At 43.3% G+C, this 24,602-nt stretch overlaps 1 protein-coding gene across 3 annotated transcripts in view; it reads left to right on the top strand.

Moving 5' to 3' along the window:
- Positions 1-21,977, top strand: part of pdzd2 (PDZ domain containing 2) — a 67,456-nt gene extending 45,479 nt beyond the window's left edge. For 2 of the 3 annotated variants that reach the window (XM_085179753.1, XM_085179754.1), the window contains 10 exons: positions 902-1,005; positions 2,727-2,889; positions 7,705-8,585; positions 8,876-9,020; positions 12,494-14,963; positions 15,090-15,195; positions 15,272-15,373; positions 17,675-17,918; positions 18,182-18,316; positions 19,868-21,977. In XM_085179753.1, the coding sequence (XP_085035879.1) occupies positions 902-1,005; positions 2,727-2,889; positions 7,705-8,585; positions 8,876-9,020; positions 12,494-14,963; positions 15,090-15,195; positions 15,272-15,373; positions 17,675-17,918; positions 18,182-18,316; positions 19,868-20,112 (4,595 nt within the window). In that variant the 3' untranslated portion in view covers positions 20,113-21,977. Of the gene's footprint in view, positions 1-901; positions 1,006-2,726; positions 2,890-7,704; positions 8,586-8,875; positions 9,021-12,493; positions 14,964-15,089; positions 15,196-15,271; positions 15,374-15,504; positions 17,405-17,674; positions 17,919-18,181; positions 18,317-19,867 lie in introns of those variants that run through there. The other variant, XM_085179755.1, reaches the window with a different exon arrangement.
- The last annotated feature ends 2,625 nt before the right edge of the window (positions 21,978-24,602 follow it).

The raw sequence follows: 24,602 nt of genomic DNA, 5'->3' as shown, positions 1-24,602 counted from the left end.
AGAATCACATGCAAATATTCACTAACTGTGTCCTTAGGGATTTGCTAGCTTAGTGTAGCTAATAGCTTAGCAGTTAGCCAAAACACTAGCAGCAGGCTTGTGTGTTAGGGGTTAACTGCACTTTCCTCCTCAGCTGTGCCCCAGCAGGTGACTGTGGAAGAAGTGTAGTCAAAAACAGAAGTGCCCACCAACCTGTTCAGTTCTGGGGAAAATTGATTCTGCCAGTTAATTTTCCCCAATCTGTGAAATACCTGCCAAAGAACAAAATGTGCTGGGAAGATTTTACTCTTAGAAATGTGAAACTAGAGTCCCAGCAACCATGGTCAAAGTATTCCAGGGGCCAGAGCAGGTGACACTGGAACAACTTTGAAGGCTGCATCAGCCTCTAGTCCCCTAGTATATATGTATATGTAGTATATATGCATGTCCACATGGATGTCTTCAAATGGCGGCTGTCCAGAAAATGATGTAACTTTTATAGATAACTTAAATGTTCAAACCTGTTCTTATTAGGAGAGAGCCAGCATCTATACCTTTTTGGATTTTTTAGTTCTTTCTATAAAAATTGGTGAGATTGTATAAAACCCCAGTCCTACAGTCTTACAGGCCTCTTAGGAGCTTCCCTCCTCTTGTTACCAGCACCCCCCAGATCCCATCCACACATAAACTATCCAGCAAACCACACTCTCATTGCTGTGCAGCTGATACTCAGTTTTATTTATCTATGAATCCAGACATGACGGCCTGGATGATCTTTAATGTCCTCCCTCTAAACTCAGATAAAGCTGAGGTTAAACCTTAGAAATACAGTCACTAACTTGCTGCGTGTGGCGTGTGAAAATGATGGCATCACTGAATTCTGTATTTGTCTGGGTTTGGCTGTCGTGGTTTTAATGTGTAGGTGTGTCCTGTAAGAACACCAGCCCAGCAGTGAAGGACATGCAGGAAGACAGGTCGCCTGTTCTCAGCTGGACCATGAAGAGGTTCCTTGAGCCTGCCAGCAGGGTACGTTTTCATTTAGACATACATTTAGTTTTGTTGATGCATTGATAGGTTCAGTTTCAACCTTCTTACACAATCATATAGAATAGAATAGAATAGAATAGAATAGAATAGAATAGACTTTTATTGTTATTTTACATGTATAATGAAACTGTAGGTGCTCCACACCAGCTGTGCATGGAATAAAAGTGTAACTAGAAAAAGTTGCATTTCCTGCAAAAATGCAGTGTGAATGCCGTGTAGTGGAATCTAATGAAAACAGCTGAGGAAGCTGAAGTTTGTGCTGAAAAGAAGTGAAAAAGCATAATATTTAGCCTAAAAGAGGTGAAGGAGCTAAAATTTCTGCTGAAAAGAGGTGAACTAGCTGAAGTTTTTACTGATAAGAGTTAAAGAAGTTAAACTGTCTACTGAAAAAAAAATGGTGCTATTACCGGGATTTAAACCCAGCCCTCCCGCTTTGAGAACGGCTGCTCATCTCTCTGAACCAAACTGGTTCTCAACTGAGTCAAACATATGATGAGAGAAAAATGTGCAGGGTGCAGAAGATGCTGAGCAAACTGCTGAAAAGAACTACAGAAAGGGTGTGAAGAAGCTGGAATTTGTGCTGAAAAGAGGTGTAGAAGCTGAAGTGATTGCTGAAGATGGCTGTATTTGAAAGGGTACACCGCAGACGGTCAAGAAAGCAGTGTGCATGTGAGCACGGAAGATGTGGCAACTGCCACAGGTAGGATTCGAACCTTCACCACTGGATCTTACAGCAGCTGCTCATCCCACTGAGCCAAACCAATTCTAGTCCCGAAGAAAGATATGATAAGAGAAAAAATGTGCACTGTGCAGAAGAAGCTGAATTGTGCTGAAAAGAGGTGAAGAAGCATAACTTTGTGCTGAAAAGAGGTGAAGTAACTAAAATTTGTGCTGAAAAGAGCTGAACTTGTTGAACTTTCTGCTGAAAAGAGGCAAACTTGTTGAACTTTCTGCTAAAAGAGATGAAGAAACTGAAAATTCTGCTGAAAAGAGGTGAAGAAGCAGAACTTTCTACAGAAAAGGGGAAATGAGCAGAACTTTGCACTGAAAAGAGGTAACGAAGCTGTAGTTTCTGCTAAAAAAACAGCTGAAGAATCTGGAATTTCTGCTGAAAAGGGGTCAAAAAACTGAATATTCTGCTGACAAGGGGTGAAGAAGCTGAAATTTGTGTTGAAAAGAGTTTAAAAGGCTCTGCTCATCTCACTGAAAAAAAAAACCCTTAATATTTCAAAAAGTATAAAAGTTATGAGCACCAAAAGAGCAGGCATTAGCAGAAGGGGCAGAACAGTTTAAAGTTTGAATGGTGAAAATCAGATGAAAACTGAGGGAGTAGTTAACCAGCAGAGGTCTGAGCAACTAGAATAAAGTAGAAGAAAGAAGAAAGAGAAACAGGAAATCAATAGTGTGAATGCCTCTGGGGCATTTATTTATTTAGTTCCAAGTTTAATTAATTAATGACTCTTTTTATTAATTAATGGTGTATTTAATCTATTAATTTTGTCACTCCTGGCCTTCCGTAGTTGGTTCTTGTTTCATCAACTTTCTTGGGGTTTTAAATAAACAGCTAATCAGTGTAACAAAGTAAATCTTACAGTTATAGTATACACCCTTTCATCCCAGTTAATGAGTTAAATGTATTTTAATAGTTTTAAACTTCCTTTCATTTCAACTTTTGTCCAATTTGGTTGTTTCTTAAACAGGGCTCCCTGAGTTCAGAGGCAGAGTTGTCTCAGTACTTCCCGCAGGAACTTTCCAGCCACTCATTCCCATCTGAATCCATGTTGATGGGCTCAGATGGTGACGATGTCCTCCACCAGATGAGCTGCATTACCTCCAAGGATGACTGCTCATCAAAACCACATGGTAAAATGTTACTGATTAAATCCCAGGAAGACGTTTTAGGAATATTTCACAGATTTAACTTTAAAGTTTGCTTCCACCACGCTTGACATGTGAACAGGAGCTGATGAAATGAGAACTTTACTGACCTCTAAACAACATGACTGAAGTATTAAAAGGTTAACATAACTATTAGGAGTTACCAGTGATCACATTGACTGTGGCTGTTGCCATTAATACAGTGGCTAGAAGCTAAGGCTAATAATAAAATGATAATATCCACTAGGAACTAGACAGGAACAATGGGATCCTACCTTCTAACTCTATTTGATCTGCAACAAACATAGAAATGTGCTGGATTGTATCAGCGGCATCATTACAAAGCCTTCACCTGGGGCCTTGCCTGGTGTGATAGACCCCTCTGTGGATCTTGTATGGATCTTGAGCTTGTTCCTGTGCTGCCATGATTAGTACCTCAGTGATGTCTTTAAGTCCAGCGTTGTCCAGCCACTGGTTGGATTTCTGGATGTCAGACACTTCTTCTATCTGCCGATGGTACCTACCATACGGGGCTTGTCTGCCGTGATGGTTCCTACTCTTGCTCCTCTCCTTTCTGGAGTTTCTGCTGCCTGAGGTGTTCACTGAGTGCATGGTCAGTAGTGGCCACCATCCTGATCTACTCATGTTTGTTGTCTCCTCCTGGACTGTGGTACTGACACTCACTAGTCCTCAGTCTTCTTCCTTTCTTTTAGTGTACAGAGTGCTGAATTTGGAGTGAAACCCTCCTTGCATGGTAAGGAGCTTCCTGGTCTTGATGTTAGTGGCTTCTATCTCCTCCTTTGGCCAACTTATTATCCCAGCGGGGTATCTGATGACCGGCAGGGCGTAGGTGTCAATTTCCCAGATCTTGTGTTTTCCATTTAGCTGACTCATTAGGACGTACTCTCTGCCGGTATTTGGTGGTTGCAGCTTTCCTCGCGGCCTCTTCGTGGCTCCCATTTTCCTGTAGGATTCCCAGGTACAGTCAGGTCCATAAATATTGGGACATCGACACAATTCCAACATTTTTGGCTCTATACACCACTAAAATGGATTTCAAATGAAACGAGCAAGCCGTGCTTTAACTGCAGACTATCAGCCCTTATTTGAGGGTATTTACATCCAAATAAGGTGAACGGGAAGGAATTACTACAGTTTGCATATGTGCCTCCCACTTGTTAAGGGTCCAAAAGTAATGGGGCAGAAATTAAAACTAGTGATGACTTCATGAACTTCTTCACAAATAAAATTTTAATCATTAGAGAAAAAATTACCAATAATCATCCCACAGATGTGATATTATCTACAGCTACTCTTAGTACCATTGATGTTAAGTTAGACTCTTTTTCTCCAATTGATCTTTCTGAGTTAACTTCAATAATTACTTCCTCCAAACCATCAACGTGTCTTTTAGACCCCATTCCTACAAAACTGCTCAAAGAAGTCCTGCCATTGATTAATGCTTCAATCTTAAATATGATCAACCTATCTCTAATAATCAGCTATGTACCACAGGCCTTCAAGCTGGCTGTAGTTAAACCTTTACTCAAAAAGCATCTCTAGACCCAGCAGTCTTAGCTAATTATAGGCCAATCTCCAATCTTCCTTTCATATCAAACATCCTTGAAAGAGTAGTTGTCAAACAGCTAACAGATCATCTGCAGAGGAATGGTTTATTTGAAGAGTTTCAGTCAGGTTTCAGAGTTCATCACAGCACAGAAACAGCTTTAGTGAAGGTTACAAATGATCTTCTTATGGCCTCTGACAGTGGACTCATCTCTGTGCTTGTCCTGCTAGACCTCAGTGCAGCATTCGATACTGTTGACCATAATATCCTATTAGAGCGATTAGAACATGCTGTAGGTATTACAGGTATTGCACTGCAGTGGTTTGTATCATATCTATCTAATAGACTCCAGTTTGTGCATGTAAATGGAGAGTCCTCTTCACACACTGAGGTTAATTATGGAGTTCCACAGGGTTCAGTGCTAGGACCAATTCTGTTTACATTATACATGCTTCCCTTAGGCAGCATCATTAGAAGACACAGCATAAGAGAGAGCAGATTTCTCCTGTTTTGGCTTCCCGTCATCGGCTTCCTGTTAAATCCAGAATTCAAAATCCTGCTCCTCACATACAAGGTCTTAAATAATCAGGCCCATCTTATCTTAATGACCTTGTAGTACCATATCACCCTATTAGAGCACTTCGCTCTCACTCTGCAGGCCTACTTGTTGTTCCTAGAGTATTTAAAAGTAGAATGGGAGGCAGAGCCTTCAGTTTTCAGGCCCCTCTTCTGTGGAACCAGCTTCCAGTTTGGATTCAGGAGACAGACACTATCTCTACTTTCAAGATTAGGCTTCAAACTTTCCTTTTTGCTAAAGCATATAGTTAGTGCTGGACCAGGTGGAGGATTGGGGGATTCCCATGATGCATTGAGTTTTTCCTTTCCAGTCACCTTTCTCACTCACTATGTGTTAACAGACCTCTCTGCATTGAATCATATCTGTTATTAATCTCTGTCTCTCTTCCACAGCATGTCTTTATCCTGTCTTCCTTCTCTCACCCCAACCAATCACAGCAGATGGCCCCGCCCCTCCCTGAGCCTGGTTCTGCTGGAGGTTTCTTCCTGTTAAAAGGGAGTTTTTCCTTCCCACTGTCGCCAAAGTGCTGCTCATAGGGGGTCATATGATTGTTGGGTTTTTCTCTGTATCTATGAAGCGCCTTGAGGCGACTTTTGTTGTGATTTGGCGCTATATAAATAAAATTGAATTGAATTGAATAGAATAAGAACCATAAACCAAACTTTCACTTATTAATACTTGGTGTCAAATCCTTTGCAGTCAATCACAGCCTGAAGTCTGGAACACATAGACATCACCAGACGCCGGGTTTCATCCCTGGTGATACTCTGCCAGGCCTCTACTGCAACTGTCGTCAGTTCCTGCTTGTTCTTGGGGCATTTGTCTTCAGCAAGTGAAATGCATGTTCATTTGGATTCAGGCCAGGTGATTGACTTGGTCATTGCAAAACGATCCACTTCTTTCCCTTTAAAAACTCTTTGGTTGCTTTTGCAGTATGCTTTGGGTCACTGTCCATCTGCACTGTGAAGCACCGTCCAATGAGTTCTGAAGCATTTGGCTGAATATGAGCAGATAATGTTGCCTGAAACACTTCAGAATTCATCGTGCTGCTTTTGTCAGCAGTCACATCATCTATAAATACAAGAGAACCAGTTCCACTGGCAGCAATACATGCCCACAACATGACACTTCCACCACAATGCTTCACTGATGAGGTGGTATGCTTAGGATCATGAGCAGTTCCTTTCCGTCTCCATGCTCTTCTCTTCCCATCACTCTGGTACAAGTTGATCTTGGTCTCATCTGTCCATTGGATGTTGTTCCAGAACTGTGGCGGCTTTTTAAAATGTCGTTTGGCAAACTCTAATCTGGCCTTCCTGTTTTTGGGGCTCACCAATGGTTTGCATCTTGTGGTGAACCCTCTGTATTCACACTGGTGGAGTCTTCTCTTGATTGTTGACATACATGCACCACCTCCTGGAGAGTGTTCTTGATCTGGCCAACTGTTGTGAAGGGTGTTTTCTTCACCAGGGGAAAGATTCTTCGTTCATCCACCACAGTTGTTTCAGGTCTTTTGGTGTTGCTGAGCTCACCGGCGCGTTCCTTCTTTTTGAACATGTTCCAAACAGTTGTTTTGGCCATGCCTGATGTTTTTGCTGTCTCTCTGATGGGTTTGGTTTGTTTTTTCAGCCTAATGATGGCTTGCTTCACTGATAGTGACAGCTCTTTGGATCTTGGCAGTTGACAGCAACAGGTTCCAAATGCAAACAGCACACTTGAAATGAACTCGGGACCTTTTATCTGCTCATTGTAATTGGGATAATGAGGGAATAACACACACCCGGCCATGGAACAGCTAAGAAGCCAATTGTCCCATTACTTATGGTCCCTTAACAAGTGGGACGCACATATGCAAACTGTTGTAATTCCTACACCGTTCACCCGATTTGGAAGTAAATACCTTCAAATAAAAGCTGACAGTCTCCAGTTAAAGCACATCTTGTTCGTTTCACTTGGAATCCATTGTGGTGGTGTATAGAGCCAAAAATGTTGTGTCAATGTCCCAATATTTATGGACCTGACTGTAGGTGAATATGTATATTAGTGAAATATAAGTCCTCCACAAAGTCAGGGAAAGCCCTGTAACTTACTGTAAAACTAAATCTGTTCCCTGAGACACAGAGCTGCAGATCCCTGAGAGCCTTAGCCAGTCAGCTAGCAGCTGTGACCAGCACACCTGTGCAGGTAATAAAAGGACAGGTAATGTTTGTCGAGCTGTTGCGCACACAGCACGCTCATTTCATCAGTTGCCAAAAGGCAACTGACCAGCATGTCCATAATGAGCTAATACTCCTGTGCTACATACTACAGTGTACGCTGCGCACCTGCTTACTGGTTTTTGTTGCATCGCTCTGTGTCTCCCAGTTAATTTGTTTACAGCTCCGCACCGCCCAGGTGGCAGAAAATGTGCATGGTATTTGCAAACTGGTTCCCAGCTCGTAACCAGCGCACTCTGCTTTCAAAGGCATTGGTTAAAGGTCATCATGTGACTGATGCGAGCCAGATCCTTTTATTTAGCAAAATTGTGATTAATCGTTAAACTTTACTGTTGAGGGGAGCGGCCACGACTCCACACACACACATTTATCATCTCTTTAAAAAATTACACAGCATCCAGTTTTGTAAAAATTAGCTGTAAGTTCATCTTTATTTTCAGGATTCAGCCCATCTCTGACAGAAGTGGAAGACGCCCGTGTGTACAACAACATCCAAGACCAAACCTCTGCACCTCTCAGCCACCACGTGGAGGCCGTGTGCCAGCCCATCACGTGGTCCAGCCCCCCCACAGCACGCAGCCCACTCCTCTGCCAGGTGAAGTGCTTCGAGGATGACCTCAGCAGAAAAATCGAGCCCTTCCACAGACCCACAAAATCTGAAGCCTTTACCTGCAGTGACGTGTCACAGAGTGATTCAGCAGGTGTATTTAGCAGCTCGGTGTTAGACGGTGAAGATGGTGGAGATTTGCAGAGTGGAGGCAGAGATATACCCACAGCACTCTGTGACAGTTCCACTCAAAGTGAGGATGGTTTTCCCAATAAGTCAGAGTCACCTGGTTGTGAGTTAACCTTCATGTTCATCCACCAGCCTTTAGATCACACAGCAGGGGTGTCGAGCAGCGTGGGCTCTGTGCTCACTGATATGACCATCAGCAGCGAGGCCTGTCCAAATCAAAGTCGTGGACAGTTGGAGTCAAAGCAGTCCCCCAAGCTGGAAGCAGTGAACAGGGTCATGATGAGCACTGAAGCACCAAACCTACCCCAGCAGCAAACATCCCAAACGGATGAACCCGCCCTGGCCTTGGCCCCATTCCAGCTCCCATCCCACAGCACAGGAACAAACCCCACGGTGGCTGCCGACATGCTCCCCAGTCAGCTATATGAGGAGGAAGATGCCAGTGAGTTTGCAGGGATTTGTCCCATTAACACTGTGATCCTAAGAAGGAACGACGGGAATTCATTTGGGCTTGAACTGGAGATTATGTCATCACCACTGAAGCTGGTGATCGCTGGGGTGGAGCCTGGCGGTGCAGCAGAAAGGGTACGTGGGATTGCTTTCAACCCTACACCAGTGGGATGAGGGTGGGGGGTTCCCCCCAAAAAACAAAATAAATTCAACAACAGTTTTTGGCAACAAACTGCAAAGCAAAAAAAATGATGGCTGTAGCAAAGATGATACAAATTCAAATATATATGCAAAACTTTCTATGCACACTGAATATGAACAAGAATATTTGAATTTTCTGGTGATTCTTTAAAGGGTCAAACGATTTAAGATATTAAAAATATTCCATGTAAAGGCTGAGCTTGTTTCTCTAACTGTGGTCCCAGGAGTCTGCGGGCAGGCTGCGTCCTGGAGATGAGATCGTCAAGATTGGAGATAAACTAGTTTGCTCCTCCAGCTACCAGGACATCTGTGAACTCATGCACAGCCTTCCTCTGACACTGGCCTTGGACATCAGGAGACCGATCTCAGGTAAGACGCTCACAGTGTGACTTTATTCTAAAGCTGAATAGATGAAAATGAGCAGCTCACCTGCTTCAAGAAATTACAGCCTGATGCTGTCAGGGAGAAGATGCTGAAAGCACTGTGACAGAGGCACAGACTCAGATGTGAAAGTTACTCCAGTCTGCACACGATAATTTGAAGCTAGCAGGTCGTTAATGCTATCCATCAAGTTTAACAGTCTATGAACTAACTTTAGCTAACGTCAGCTAACAATGTTAGCTAAAATCACAGCAATGTTACATCGAAGCTACTGAAGTGGCACATAGCCTAGGTAGCTACCACAACTAAAATAAGATATTTGCAGTAGGCTAACGTTAGTTTTTAAAAATAACTTACTTGTTTTGTTAGGTTGGAGGTGGAGTTTTTGGCGAGGAGAGCATCTTCTTTGCTGGCAAACAGAGTTCGCACTGTTAAATTTCGCCCATCCGTTTCTTCTTTGAATATGAAATGGTGTTGGAACTTCCGAGTCCGAAACGTGCACTGCTGACTCTGTTGCGCTGGCTCCGGGTCCATCGTGTGATTGACGCCATCGACAGGGCGCTTTTTTTTTTACAGCCTCTTCTCGCGTGTTTTGTTTGGGTTTCCAGCCGCAATGCGCAGCGTGGAATGACCAGAATTACAGAGGACCGCCATGTAATCCATTTATAACAAAGTAACTGTATTCTAATTACCACCCTTTTAAACAGTAACTGTAACGGAATACAGTTACTCATATTTTGTATTTTAAATACGTAACGGCGGCACATGTACTCTGTTACTCCCCAACACTGATCGGCGGGTTGGTGGTTCAATCCCTGCTGAATATATTGGATGGGATACTAAACCCAACTTGCTGTCTGATGCATCCATCGGAGTGGGAATGTCTCTGAATGTTAGACAGAAAGCAGTTAAATAGAAGAAGGTTTTGTGTGAATGGATGAAAGTTGTGTAAAGCTTTGAGAAAATAGAAAAGCTCCATTTAAAAACCGTATGTATGGACTGCCCAGCTGATTGGCCAATGTCAGACGAGAGTAAAAACAAACTTTGGCTACTCAGAGCTTTGACTCTTCCTTCCACCCAACCCTTTCTACTTTTCCTCAGTGCAGTAATAATATGTTTATAGCTGCTGTGGTCTGCGTCTCATCACACAGTTGTTGTCTTTGCATTGGGGAAGAAGCACTAACAACATACAGGCTGGATTCCTGATGAGATGCTCAGCTACACTAAGCAGCTTGTAAACGGAGCTGAACACTTCGGTCACGCTACACTGCTCGCTCACTTTCTGCAGCTTACACTCAAACCTCCAGCTGCTGGGAGGAAAACTGTCTCCACTTAATGGTTACAACATGATTAAATCATAAATTTGTGTGTCTTTGAATGTGCGCTTACACTGCTGTGTAGTGCTGTTTCTAAGCCACCAGGTAGTGTCACTCTTTAAGCTTTCACATAGACTGCCGTGTGTTTTCCTTTAATGCTGACCTCAGATGTAGGATCAGCATCGCTCTCTCCTCCCCAAAGCAACCTGCACGCCTCTGACTCTCTGTTCACGGTGACTAACCTTTATGTTTCACTTTTAATGACCAATATTAGATTTGCCCTGTAGCTTCACACTAGGTGTAGTGTAACATTAATCTTTATGTAACACAGAGATTGCTGTGGGGCATTAAAACGGGGAGTCTTTCCACATGTCTGTTTTAAAGCCATCGTGTCTCTCTGAGTAAACATCATCATAGATCAACATTACTGATAAGCAGGCGACGGATAAAGGAGGAAAAGTCACTTCCTCTGATGATAACCTGTCCATATACGCTGCTCCTGACAGTTTCAGTTCTGTAACTGGTAAACAGAGACGTCACATCTTTGCATGTTAGACACTAAAGTGCAAACATGTAATACAAGAGAGAGCAGTCGGTCATGTGACTTCCTGGATCAGCCACAGCAATGTCTCCAGCTGCGTCCTGTAGTTTACCAGCTGAGTATACATCTGTGTAGCTTTAGTCTTTCCTTGTGAGATTGTAGATTATAATATAATGCAACACTTTTGATGCATATCACTGTGTAGTGTGTGATAGTATTGTACAGTGTGGCTGTATGCATTCCCTGTGTATGTTAGGAGTTCACAGCAATGACTGTATCAATATAACACAGTTGATACAGTCATTGGTTCAAATCAGAGAGAAATCCATTCGGGTTCATTTCACGCCGCTAACATGAGAAAAGGTCTTTGATCACTTCCCCTTCATGACGCCGCCTCACCTCTCCTGCAACAGGCTGAATTACATAGATACATGTTATATAGTGGTGCAACGGATCACGGTTGATCCCTAATCCGAACCGATCCCACTCCACGGTTCGGCACGCACGTGGGCCGAAGATTCGAAAAAGAAGAAAAAAAAGTATGTGTATGGTGGCGTGGTGGGTCTGTCAAGTGGTAGCTATGGGGGGAGGTAACAATGTTTAAAACAACAATAACAATAATAATATTTATATTTATAACAAGGTGCAATAATAATTAATGTGCAATAATAACAGTGTGCAATAAAAATACACTTATTCTTCTTTTTTATTACTAAGTTATTACACTGTGTTGTGCTGTTTGTGTTGCGTTGTGATGTGTCATATCGTGTCGTGTTGTGTTATATGTAGTGCCGACGTAGGACAGTTTTCCAATTTCATTGTACTATTGTACTATGTATGACTGTGCAATGACAATAAAGAGTTATCTTATCTATGGCCCGCGCTAGCGTCCAAGTGGAGGAGCAGAGGAGTTTAAGCAGCCCTTTGCTGCCCAGCCCGACCGGGCTAACGCTATTACAGAAGCTACTGGGGTGTTTAGCTGCAGACGGGAGGCCGTCGTCTGTTGTGCAAAACAAGGTTTAAACTATGATGAACGTGCTTGAGCCACGCTATGATATGTTGCGCGTCCACTTCAGTGGCAAGATCGTTCCAAGCATGTATGAGCAGGAGAAGCTTAAAGTTATGGCTGAACTGTCCCAGGCAGCTTCTGTTGCCCAACTACTACAAATGGGTGGAGCTCCAGGGCAACGGAAAGCTACGTGACCGTGACCACAGCGGATCACAGCGGAGTGCGATATGATGAGCGGTGTGTATTATTGTAGGGTCTGCCTTACAATATAAAGCACCTTGAGGCGACTGTTGTTGTGATTTGGCGCTTTATAAATAAAACTGAATTGAATTGAGTGGTAGATACAAAGCCTGTACTGCCCTATGTTGTACCATAATTTTTTCTTTTTTTGCTGATCTGAAAATTGATCCGAACCGTGAGATTTTTGATCCGTTGCACCACTAATATGTACACATAAATAATTAAACTTACACATCAAATTATATCATATAAATTACAATTCATTGGTTTCATATTTAAAAAAATATGTAATTAAATTATTCATTGTTACCAACCTCCTCTCATTCGATCCTGATCTTTTCATGTCTTGTGCCAGCTGTAGATCGACTGCTCGGCCTGGGAGGGACTGTGTGGTCACAGAGCAGTGATGGATCCACAGGGGATCCAGCCAAATCTGTTCAGGGGGGGACTGATCAAGTAATAAGAACACATTTAGGAAAAGCCACAATCCAAGCAGACTGCAACTTGCCCATCGTCAATGTAGACGACGTGTTATCAGATGTGAGCCACGACACCGGTGAGGAAATATCCTGTAATGAGCCTGAAACCTGCCGTCCGGGCCAACATGGAGCCCTGTGTGAGAAGCCTCCTTTGGAAGCCAGAGATGAAAAGGGTGCCGCCTTTCTGATGAATAAATGTGTGAACCAACAGAAAGAAGGCAGCTCTGCAGTTTTCAGCGGATCAGGTCCAGACAAATCAAACCCTAGTTGTAAACACATGGATCGGACTGCAGATGTCAGTGGTTCAAACAGTGACTGCAGTGCAGTGGTAAAGAACATGGCAGATGGTATCGGTGGTGTCTCTTCTACACGGTCACCATGCCAGTTTCTTAACAGTACAGTACCTGTTTCTGCTACAGAGCCACACGTTGACAGAGTGTGTGCAGCATCCAGACACACAAGCGTTTACAGGAACCATGCTCCACCAGCAGCCCTCTCTGTCACTGAAAATCTGCATGCAGACGTCTCCCAAAGATCAGATTTACTGAGGCGTGACGACACACAAACATATTCAGTGGAATCCAACCCCTCAGGCTCCAGGCTGTCCACAATGTCAGTGAGCAACAATCAGAAAGTCGTGCAGTGTAAAGAAGCGTTAAAGCCCGATGCTCGCTCCTTACCTAAGACAAGCTCAAAGCTGAAGCACCTCGGTTACTCAGACAGTCCTGTGTGGAGGAGTAACTTCAGACTTCAGGTTGAAAGTGGTCCTTCCACACTTAAAGGTTTGAGTATTAAAAAGAAGAACAGCCCAGAGGAGCCTCTTCAAAAACTGTTGGGGGGTGCAAGTCCAGTCCCTGCAGATACAAAGGCTTCCTTCAGACAGCCAACAAATCCACCAGCTGTGGTAACCACTGGGATTTTGAAGCCCACTAACCAGCCTGATGTCAGGAGTTGCCCAGCTGTGGCCGGAGCAGGTGACACAGAGCAAATAATGGCTGAGCATGGAAATTCAGAGGGAGCTTTGCAAACTGTGCAGCTGCCCAAAAAAGACATGCACGTAGGTTACGAAGCAAAAGCTGAATCACATGGACCTGCCACCCAGAGGACATTCATGGAAGTGCGGCTGTCTTCCTCATCATCATCAGCAGCAGCAGCATCATCAGCAGCAGCAGCATCAGCATCATCATCATCAGCAGCAGCATCATCATCATCAGCAGCAGCAGCAGCAGCATCAGCATCATCATCATCATCAGCAGCAGCAGCAGCATCAGCAGCAGCATCAGCATCATCATCAGCAGCAGCAGCAGCAGCAGCAGCAGCATCAGCAGCAGCATCAGCAGCAGCTATGTCACATAGAGACAAAAAGGTTTCAAAAGAAAATAAACACAGAAATGATACAGATGCACGATTAGCAGCAACGCATTCATCCACTGTCACCACAGAAGAAAGAACAGCTGCCTCGCTCACCAACACAGCATTCCATTCACTGTCTTCTACAGCAGCTCATTCAACAAGTAAAGGTTTCAAACCTGTGACAGTTATGGAGACAGACGAGACAGCGAAGTCCAGCACATCCAGACTGTCCACACAGACCCTGTCCACACAGACCCTGTCCACACAGACCCTGTCCACACAGGCCCTGTCCACACAGACCCTGTCCACACAGGCCCTGTCCACACAGACCCTGTCCACACAGGCCCTGTCCACACAGACCCTGTCCACACACGCTGCCTCGTCTGCAGATTACAGTCCTTTCTCTGTCCGACATAAAATCAAATCCTTTGAGAATCTGGCTAATGTTGACAAGCCCCTGGTGAAAAGCGGTGATCCTCAGCCGTATGCGCTGGCATATAGAGCCCCGCTGAACCAAAGGATTGCAGGTTATATGGAACTGGTTAATGCTGTTGACTTCCGGACACGGCAAAGGAGTTTTAGCTCTTATGTGGAAAATCTGCTTCCAGCCACATCCTGCTCTCTTCGTCTTCGTAAGTCTTCTGAGAATGAAGTTCACAAAGCTCCAGATGGGGCTGCGCCACAGACTCCTCCAGTGCTGCGCAAGAAACATGGCAGACTTCTCTACAGTAGGTTACGGCAGCTCAGGGCTCTCAGCATGCCTGAGCTGGAAAAACTGTGCAAAGAGGACGCTGCAGGAGGGCGCAGCACTGCAGATAAAACAGACTCTGACACCCGGTCCACTATAGCCCCAGTGACTGCCAGCTTTCCAACCTGTGCAACTCCAATGAAAGCAGATTTGAACAGGGTTAACCACAGCGAGGCTGAAGTCACTGAAGAGACTGCTCAGAGGACCCGAGAGACCCATGGCCGGCAGCTCGGCTGGTCCATCAGGTGAGACTTTAAACCAGTCATTGTAAATCACAGCAGCTGCTTTGCTGCTTTTTGCCAAACATAACTGTGAAATGTGGGTGAAAAAAACACATTAAATGTCCTGATTCGATGACTTTTTGTCTGCAGTTTAGAGGAGCTGTCGGCTTCACCTGTGAGTCAGTGTAAACTGCAAACACTGCTGTCCTCACTAACAGCGAAAGCTTACATATCAACCCTGCTTCAGCAAACCAAGGTAATGTCTCACTGCAGATACAGAGTCCAGCTGAGTTTGGGTTTTCTTTATTTGTCACTCTCTGTGTGTTTTGCAGACTAACAGAAATACTCGTCTGGTTGTCCTGAGTAAAGGAGAAGGTTCAGGACTTGGTTTCAGTATTGCTGGAGGAGTCGACCTCGAGCAAAAGGACATAACTGTAAGTACAAGATGTTGAAGGCTCACATTGTACATCCTTCAGATTTAAACAATAACGTACGGTGACTGTCGCAACAATTTAAAGTACATTTTCTTGCACATTCATTTACTTGCCTTGGATGCCTCACTAAGATATGAAGATTCAGTTAGTCCAGAAAATCTCAAGAAAAGTTTCTTCAAGAGCAAAATGCACCAAACAGTGTGACAAAGCCCACTCTGCTGAGGGAAAGTTCATTAGAGTCACCAGCTACAGAGGTCAAAGGTTACCAGCAGCTCAGATTACAAACCACAACAAGCCTTTCAAAACTTCAAGCAGCAGACGTTTGAGGACTTACAGGATCTTTGAGAACTTACAGGACCTTTGAGGACTTACAGGATGTTTGAGGACTTACAGGATGTTTGAGGACTTACAGGATGTTTGAGGACTTACAGGATCTTTGAGGACTTACAGGATCTTTGAGAACTTAAAGGACCTTTGAGGACTTACAGGACCTTTGAGGACTTACAGGGTGTTTGAGGACTTACAGGACCTTTGAGAACTTAAAGGACCTTTGAGGACTTACAGGACCTTTGAGAACTTAAAGGACCTTTGAGGACTTACAGGCTGTTTGAGGACTTACAGGCTGTTTGAGGACTTACAGGACCTTTGAGAACTTAAAGGATCTTTGAGGACTTACAGGATCTTTGAGGACTTACAGGATCTTTGAGGACTTACAGGACCTTTGAGGACTTACAGGGTGTTTGAGGACTTACAGGACCTTTGAGAACTTAAAGGACCTTTGAGGACTTACAGGACCTTTGAGAACTTAAAGGACCTTTGAGGACTTACAGGACCTTTGAGAACTTAAAGGATCTTTGAGGACTTGCAGGATGTTTGAGGACTTACAGGATATTTGAGGACCTGCATGATGTTTGAGGACTTACAGGACCTTTGAGGACTTACAGGATGTTTGAGGACTTACAGGATGTTTGAGGACTTACAGGACCTTTGAGGACTTACAGGATTTCTGAGGACTTACAGGACCTTTGAGGACTTACAGGATCTTTGAGGACTTACAGGACCTTTGAGGACTTACAGGATGTTTGAGGACTTACAGGCTGTTTGAGGACTTACAGGATCTTTGAGGACTTACAGGATCTTTGAGGACTTACAGGACCTTTGAGGACTTACAGGATCTTTGAGGACTTACAGGACCTTTGAGGACTTACAGGATGTTTGAGGACTTACAGGATGTTTGAGGACTTACAGGATCTTTGAGGACTTACAGGATCTTTGAGGACTTACAGGATCTTTGAGAACTTAAAGGACCTTTGAGGACTTACAGGACCTTTGAGGACTTACAGGGTGTTTGAGGACTTACAGGACCTTTGAGAACTTAAAGGACCTTTGAGGACTTACAGGACCTTTGAGAACTTAAAGGACCTTTGAGGACTTACAAGCTGTTTGAGGACTTACAGGCTGTTTGAGGACTTACAGGACCTTTGAGAACTTAAAGGATCTTTGAGGACTTACAGGATCTTTGAGGACTTACAGGATGTTTGAGGACTTACAGGCTGTTTGAGGACTTACAGGCTGTTTGAGGACTTGCAGGCTGTTTGAGGACTTACAGGCTGTTTGAGGACTTACAGGCTGTTTGAGGACTTACAGGCTGTTTGAGGACTTACAGGATGTTTGAGGACTTACAGGACCTTTGAGGAGTTACTGGATTTATTGCTAACATTTTGGTGCCACAGCACAGCTTCAGGTCCAGTGGAGTCTTGATGGCTCAGCCCTGTTGTGGCAGCAAAGGGGGACTGACACAATATTAGGCAGGTGGTCATAATGTTGTGTTTGATCAGTGCACTTAATTAGTTCATGGCAGATGCAGAAAGGACTGGTTAACCTGAGAGCAACAGTGATCGACTGAAGTCAGTCACATATTGCTCAGTGAGTAACTGTCACTGTTGCACCAACTCACCATGACCTCTCACAGTTTTGTAAAGGCCATGATCCTCCAATAATTCAGGAGACCCATCTGCTTAATGAACACATTTCATTTCATTTATTTATTTATTTATTTCACACTTGGTACAAAAAAATCTAACAAACCAACCACACTTTCTATCAAAAATACTACAACCATGTGTGAAAAGGAGCAGGAAGAAGAAAATATTCTTATTAAACCCTGCCCCCTATCTACAATCCAATTTATATTACAAGTGGGCACCAAAAATCAGTAATACACACATAATAATATATAATAATAAATGTATTTAATACATGACTGAATGATATGTATTATTAATATGTTTTTGTCCTCAGGTTTATCGGGTCTTCACGAAAGGTGCAGCTGGTCTTGAAGGTACAATCCAAAGAGATGACAGCATTTTATCCATAAATGGCATCAGTCTGGAGGGTAAAACACACGCAGAGGCTATGTCCTGTCTTCATCAAGCCAGGCAGTCCAACCAGGTCTTAGTGGTCATTCACAGAGACAAAGACAGTGTGCAGTGTATCTCTGACAGACAAGCCTCGGCTACCCAGAAGTCTTTGGAGCGTAGCGGAGGTAGGTTTCCATCTCCAGTGGGTACACAGAGCTTCCTGTAATATTCTCATTGGCTGTAACGTCTGTTTTAAATCACTCTGATGCTGACTGACTTAGAGTACTTCTTTCGTCAGAGCATTTGACCCTTTTAAATACAAGCATTAACCTTGCAAACAGCTCTGCCCGTGGTGTGGTTTCTGCAATCAGCTGAAGTCCAGCAGTCAGCAGCAGCGTCCTCTCTTAGGTTCTAACTTCTGTCCTTCTTGGTGTGGGATGTCTTTCAGCTGTGGATGTCAGTCCAGATGGTGCTGTAACAGTGGAGCTTCATAATACTTCTGTTGGACTGGGCTTCAGTCTGGAGGGGGGCAGGTCTTTGAGCCACGGAGACAGGCCTCTCACTGTCAAACGCATCTTTAAAGGTGACTTTTTCTTCTCAGACAAAATGCACATAAAACTGTGACGTCACAGTGTGTGTGCATCTGTTAACGATGAACACGAGGTTTGTAACGTAACCTGTGTCTTTGCACCTGCTGGTGTCACAGACGATAATGTTAACGTGAATACTGATTCTTGTTTGTTAAAGGTTTTATCACATAAACCTTCGGGCTCAAACATAAACATAATGCTACATAGATAACTAGCTTAGCAAACAAATTCAGCCTGGTGTGAATCATGACTGAAGTCGTTCCACCTCCTGTGTTTCAGTGTACACTCCTTCCTGGTTTCATTCATGCTTTCTTAAAAAATCCCAAAACGGTCATCCTCTTATTTTGTAGGTGCATTTGTAATGAACAGCAGGGATCAGGGGATAGACACACTCACTGCAATTCTTGGGACTTTAATCATGAAGCTGCAGCAGCAGTTCTGTTTGCATTTGCACAAACTTAACGTATATTTTTCTGGGTCTTCAGCCACAGACATGATACTTTCATCAGTGGGACACAGAGTGGACGCTACCTTTGTTCATTCAGTAAAAGTTAGTGATTGAAGCCGACTTCAGTGCAGTGTTTGAGCATCAGAAGAGAAAGTAAAACAGCCATCACAGTGAGATCAGTTTATTTTCTTTACCCCTAATTTCTTTAAGAGCTTTAATAGCTGCAGTGCGACTGGGAGAAACACAAAATCTAAGCTGTTTACTGTGTCTGCCTTAAATCAAACAACGTGACTGTTATAACAGCATTGACATTTCTGTTTGGATGGAAACAGCATTTTCCTCTTGTGGTCAAAATTTGTTGCATAACTTAAAATTTGTGGCACTTGGGTTTGCACGGTTACCTCACAGTAGGAAGGTCTTGAATTCAGTCGTCTGTGTGCACGTTCTCCCCGTGTTTGCCCGGGTTCTCTCCGGTTTCATCCCACAGTCCACAGACATGCAGTCAGTCGGGTTAACTGGTGATCCTAGATTGTCCACAGGTGTAAATGTTAGTGTGAATGGTTGTCTCTCTGTGACAGACTGGTCACCTGTCCAGGGTGTACTCTGCCCCTCGCCCTATGATAGCTGGGATAGGCTCCACCCCCCTGCGACCCTGATAAGGATAAACAGAAGAGGATGAATAGATGGAACGCTGGAAAGTTCAACAAAATCAAACTTTGTTGAACTTTGACCTCAGTGACCATGACAGCTGCATGCGTGTTTTCTTGGCACGGCCACACTGAAAGTAACGATTGCAGTGTATCCTGTGTGAAAGTACCTTTATTATTTATTTAAACACAAATCTTTGACTTAATTCAAATAATGAGAGTCAGTGAGATATGCATATATTAGATGAGCTGTTAGCCTTTATAGTGACTGTGTTGGATCCTGGAGAAAGACAGACACTGACAGGGACGGTTGGGTATAGCCAGGTGAATGGCCATCTCTCAAATCATAGCTATAATTTGAATATATCTTCAGTGTGTAGATCATAAGTAGACCAGAGTAACATAAGGAGCTTTATCTGAGTCTGAACTGCTGTTCATGTCTAACACAGGAGGAGCTGCGGAGCTTTCCGGGCTTATCGAGGTTGGCGATGAAGTCCTGTCGATCAATGGCTGTTCTCTGGAGGGACTCATGCACCGTGATGCCTGGAAAATGATCAAAGCCACTAATGAAGGGCCTAACCAGCTCCTCATACGCAAGCAGAGCAATGTGATGGTAAAAAAACAAGGAAACGGAGTCCTGACAGGCTCTACTGTTCACGCGGATACGTTTAAAAAAAGCAGTTATATATTTTGATTGTTGGACTTTTTGGTTAGCCTTTTTAAAATATCTTTGTATTTAATAATTGGCTGGACACTATTGTGGTGCATGATATGTAATTATGATTTTTCAAATGAAGAGTTCAGTTTATTTATAATAAATTAACTTTTGAACACTCAGAAATAATACATTTGTAAGGCATTCCTTTTTTAAAATAAAGCTGATATGTTGACTGTGGCTCCAGCATCCCAGCTTATACATCCACACTATATGCCTCTGTACCTACTCACCTATATGGTAGTGATGGTAAATTTGATTCTTTTTACTGAATCGAGTTTTAATGAGTCACTCACCAAAGTGAATCTGGTTTTTTGAGTCATTTGAGTCACTGAGTCAGTCGACCAGAGAGTGCAAAAAATGGACATTTTCACTCAAACTTAATTTGTTTCTCTTTTCATGTAAATCCTACTGTTAAGATGAGGGATTCTAAAAGAAAACAACTATTTTATAGAGCAAAAAAGAGCAAAAACATTTCTAAAGTTAAGCAATTTCCTATCAAAATTGCTTAATAAACATTTATTTTGTTTATTTTTATTTTATTAGTATTTTCCTTAAATGTGTCAAATATATATTATCTCATGTCAAAGGAGCTTGCAAAGAAAAGCGTCTGGACTTCTTTAAGTTGCTTGAGACGTTTCACCTTCATCCGAGAAGCTTCTTCAGTTCTAAGGTCAAATGGTGGAGAGTCCCAGATTTAAACCCAGTGGGAGTCTCCCTGCACCCTGACTGCACATTTACTCTGACATCATCCTCGTGCAAAGACAAGTGGAAGCAGACAAAAACAACAAGCACGCATGCTACAAACTTTACCCGAGTCATTTAGACAGCCGTTAGCACATGATTCTCCTTATGGGGACCTGATATGTTTAATATGCTGCTGAGAATATAGCCCAGAAGAAGCGTATAGTAGAGCTTTTATTTTGGAAAGAGACATTTCTCTGTAATAAACTCTCTTTTCCAAAGATGAGGGATTTCTCCATCAGATAGATTTATTTTTTATTACTTTGTTTCAGCAACATTAAATTTAAAAACTGTACGTTTGACTTAAAATATATATTTATAATTTTAATAAATGACAAATTAAAAAGGCATGAACATTTTATTTTGTATCGAAAAAATATCGAACCGTGAATTTTGTGTATCGTTGCACCCCTAATATATATATTAGGGGTGCAACGATACACAAAATTCACGGTTCGGTTTGATACTTTGGTGTCACGGTTCGATATTTTTTCGATACAAAAAAAATGTTCATGCCTTTTTAATTTGTCATTTATTAAATTTTCACGGCACATTCTGCGCCACCTCTCTGTGTGTTCATCATTTGTTTGAAGCCAGCTCACCTCCTGCAACAACTTTTCAGAGAATACGCGCTTCTTTTGTGGTTCGGACTCCTGACATTTCTTTGGAGATGGAGGAACATCACAGTAATTGCTTAAAGGAGCTTCTTCGACATCTTTAAGAGTTCTAAACAAATGTCTGTCCTCCTCCAGAAAATCTTATGTATGCAAACACGCGTTGCAACTTCTTATCTTGTGCGCGTTTTTTATTTTGACAGCGAATGCGCACCTGCGGACCACTTATGTGCAGCCCTGGTTATTTAGCTCGTCATATTGCAGCCACAGAAATTCTTTTGTCCATGAAACCATAAAGCTGCACTTTCTTTTTGCCTCATAGTCTGATTTGTCATAACTTTTCCGTTTTGTGGTAAGCTTTTCTTTGGCTGTCACTTCTTCACCCTGACCTGTCTTATTTGGCTCAGCAGAACTAAAATATATATCCTGCTGCTTTTACACACGCACTCACATAACTCTCAGCGATTCTCTGCGATCAACCTCTCACATGTTTAAGCTGTGGGAGATTTCACTTGTCATGTTTGCATAGTAAGCTAACGATTGATAAGACGATGTCAGAGGAATTGGTGCGCAAATTATCATCACTCACCAATCAGTGCTGTCGCTCTCTATACACAGTTCACGCGATTGCAAAGTGAAAGCAAAAAACAAGCGCAAATTCAAACGCAATATGTTCACAATATGAACATATATACATATATATATATATATATATATATATATATGTTCACAATATGAACATATGTATATATATATATATATATATATATATATATATATATATATATATATATATATATATATGTGTGTATATATATACACACATATATATATATATATATATATATATATATGTGTGTATATATATACACACACATATATATATATATATATGTGTGTGTATATATATACACACCCATATATATATATATATATATATATATGGGTGTGTATATATATACACACACATATATATATATATATATGTGTGTGTATATATATACACACCCAGCACGCCCCTGCGGTTTATCCTTCAAGCTCGGGTCCTCTACCAGAGGCCTGGGAGCTTGAGGGTCCTGCAGTATCTTAGCTGTTCCCAGGACTGCGCTCTTCTGGACAGAGATCTCCGATGTTATTCTCGGGATCTGCTGGAGCCACTCGCCTAGCTTGGGAGTCACCGCACCTAGTGCTCCGATTACCACGGGGACCACCGTTACCTTCACCCTCCACATCCTCTCGAGCTCTTCTCTGAGCCCTTGGTATTTCTCCAGCTTCTCATGTTCCTTCTTCCTGATGTTGCTGTCATTGGGAACCGCTACATCAATCACTACGGCCGTCTTCTTCTGTTTGTCTACCACCACTATGTCCGGTTGGTTAGCCACCACCATTTTGTCCGTCTGTATCTGGAAGTCCCACAGGATCTTAGCTCGGTCATTCTCCACCACCCTTGGGGGCATTTCCCATTTTGACCTCAGGACTTCCAGGTTATACTCGGCACAGATGTTCCTGTACACTATGCCGGCCACTTGGTTATGGCGTTCCATGTATGCCTTGCCTGCTAGCATCTTGCACCCTGCTGTTATGTGCTGGATTGTCTCATCTTTACACAGCCTGCACCTGGGGTCTTGCCTGGTGTGATAGACCCCAGCCTCTATGGATCTTGTACTCAGAGCTTGTTCCTGTGCTGCCATGATTAGTGCCTCTGTGCTGTCTTTCAGTCCAGCTTTGTCCAGCCACTGGTAGGATTTCTGGATATCAGCCACCTCCTCTATCTGCCGGTGGTACATACCGTGCAGGGGCCTGTCCTTCCATGATGGTTCCTCGTCTCCCTCTTCTTTCTTGGGTTTCTGCTGCCTGAGGTATTCACTGAGCACGCTGTCAGTTGGGGCCATCTTCGTGATGTATTCTTGGATGTTCGTTGTCTCATCCTGGATTGTGGTGCTGACATTCACCAGTCCCCGGCCCCCTTCCTTCCGCTTAGCGTACAGCCTCAGGGTGCTGGACTTGGGGTGAAACCCTCCATGCATGGTAAGGAGCTTTCTTGTCTTTATGTCAGTGGCTTCTATCGCCTCCTTTGGCCAGCCTATTACCCCAGCAGGGTACCTGATCACGGGCAGGGCGTACGTGTTGATGGACCGGATCTTGTTCTTACCGTTCAACTGACTCCTCAGGACTTGCCTGACCCTCTGCAGGTACTTGGTGGTTGCAGCTTTCCTAGCGGCCTCTTCATGGTTCCCATTCGCCTGCGGGATCCCCAGGTACTTGTAACTGTCCTCTATGTCTGCAATGTTGCCTTCTGGTAGTTCAATCCCCTCAGTTCTGACTACCTTCCCTCTCTTTGTTACCATCCGACTACACTTCTCCAGCCCGAACGACATTCCAGTGTCATTGCTGTATAGCCTGGTGGTGTGGATCAGTGAATCGATGTCTCGTTCACTCTTGGCATACAGCTTGATGTCATCCATGTACAGGAGGTGGCTGACAACTGCTCCGTTCCGTAGTCGGTATCCGTAGCCAGTCTTGTTAATGATCTCACTGAGGGGGTTCAGCCTATGCAGAACAGCTGTGGGGACAGAGCATCTCCCTGGTAGATCCCGCACTTGATGGTGACTTGTGCTATGGGCTTGGAGTTGGCCTCTAGTGTTGTACGCCACATCCCCATTGAGTTCCTGATGAAGGCTCTTAGGGTCCCATTGATCTTGTACAATTCTAGGCATTCCAGTATCCAGCTGTGGGGCATTGAGTCATAGGCCTTCTTGTAATCAATCCAGGCAGTGCACAGGTTGGTTAGTCTGTTCTTGCAGTCTCGGCTGACTGTTCTGTCTACCAGTAGCTGGTGTTTTGCGCCTCTGGTATTCTTGCCAATTCCTTTCTGTGTCCCGCTCATGTATTGACCCATGTGCCTGTTCATCTTAGCGGATATGATGCCTGACAGGAGCTTCCATGTTGTACTGAGGCAGGTTATTGGTCGGTAGTTGGAGGGGACTGGTCCCTTCTTGGGACCAGTATATATATATATATATATATATATATATATATATATATATATATGTATATATATATGTGTGTGTGTGTGTGTGTATATATATATATATATATGTGTGTATACGT

The sequence above is a fragment of the Neolamprologus multifasciatus genome, chromosome 12, assembly GCF_963576455.1.
Source record: "Neolamprologus multifasciatus chromosome 12, fNeoMul1.2, whole genome shotgun sequence".
In the NCBI taxonomy this organism is placed as follows: domain Eukaryota; kingdom Metazoa; phylum Chordata; class Actinopteri; order Cichliformes; family Cichlidae; genus Neolamprologus; species Neolamprologus multifasciatus.
The sequence above is the reverse complement of the archived record's forward strand: the minus strand, read 5'-3'. Positions and strand labels throughout refer to the sequence as shown.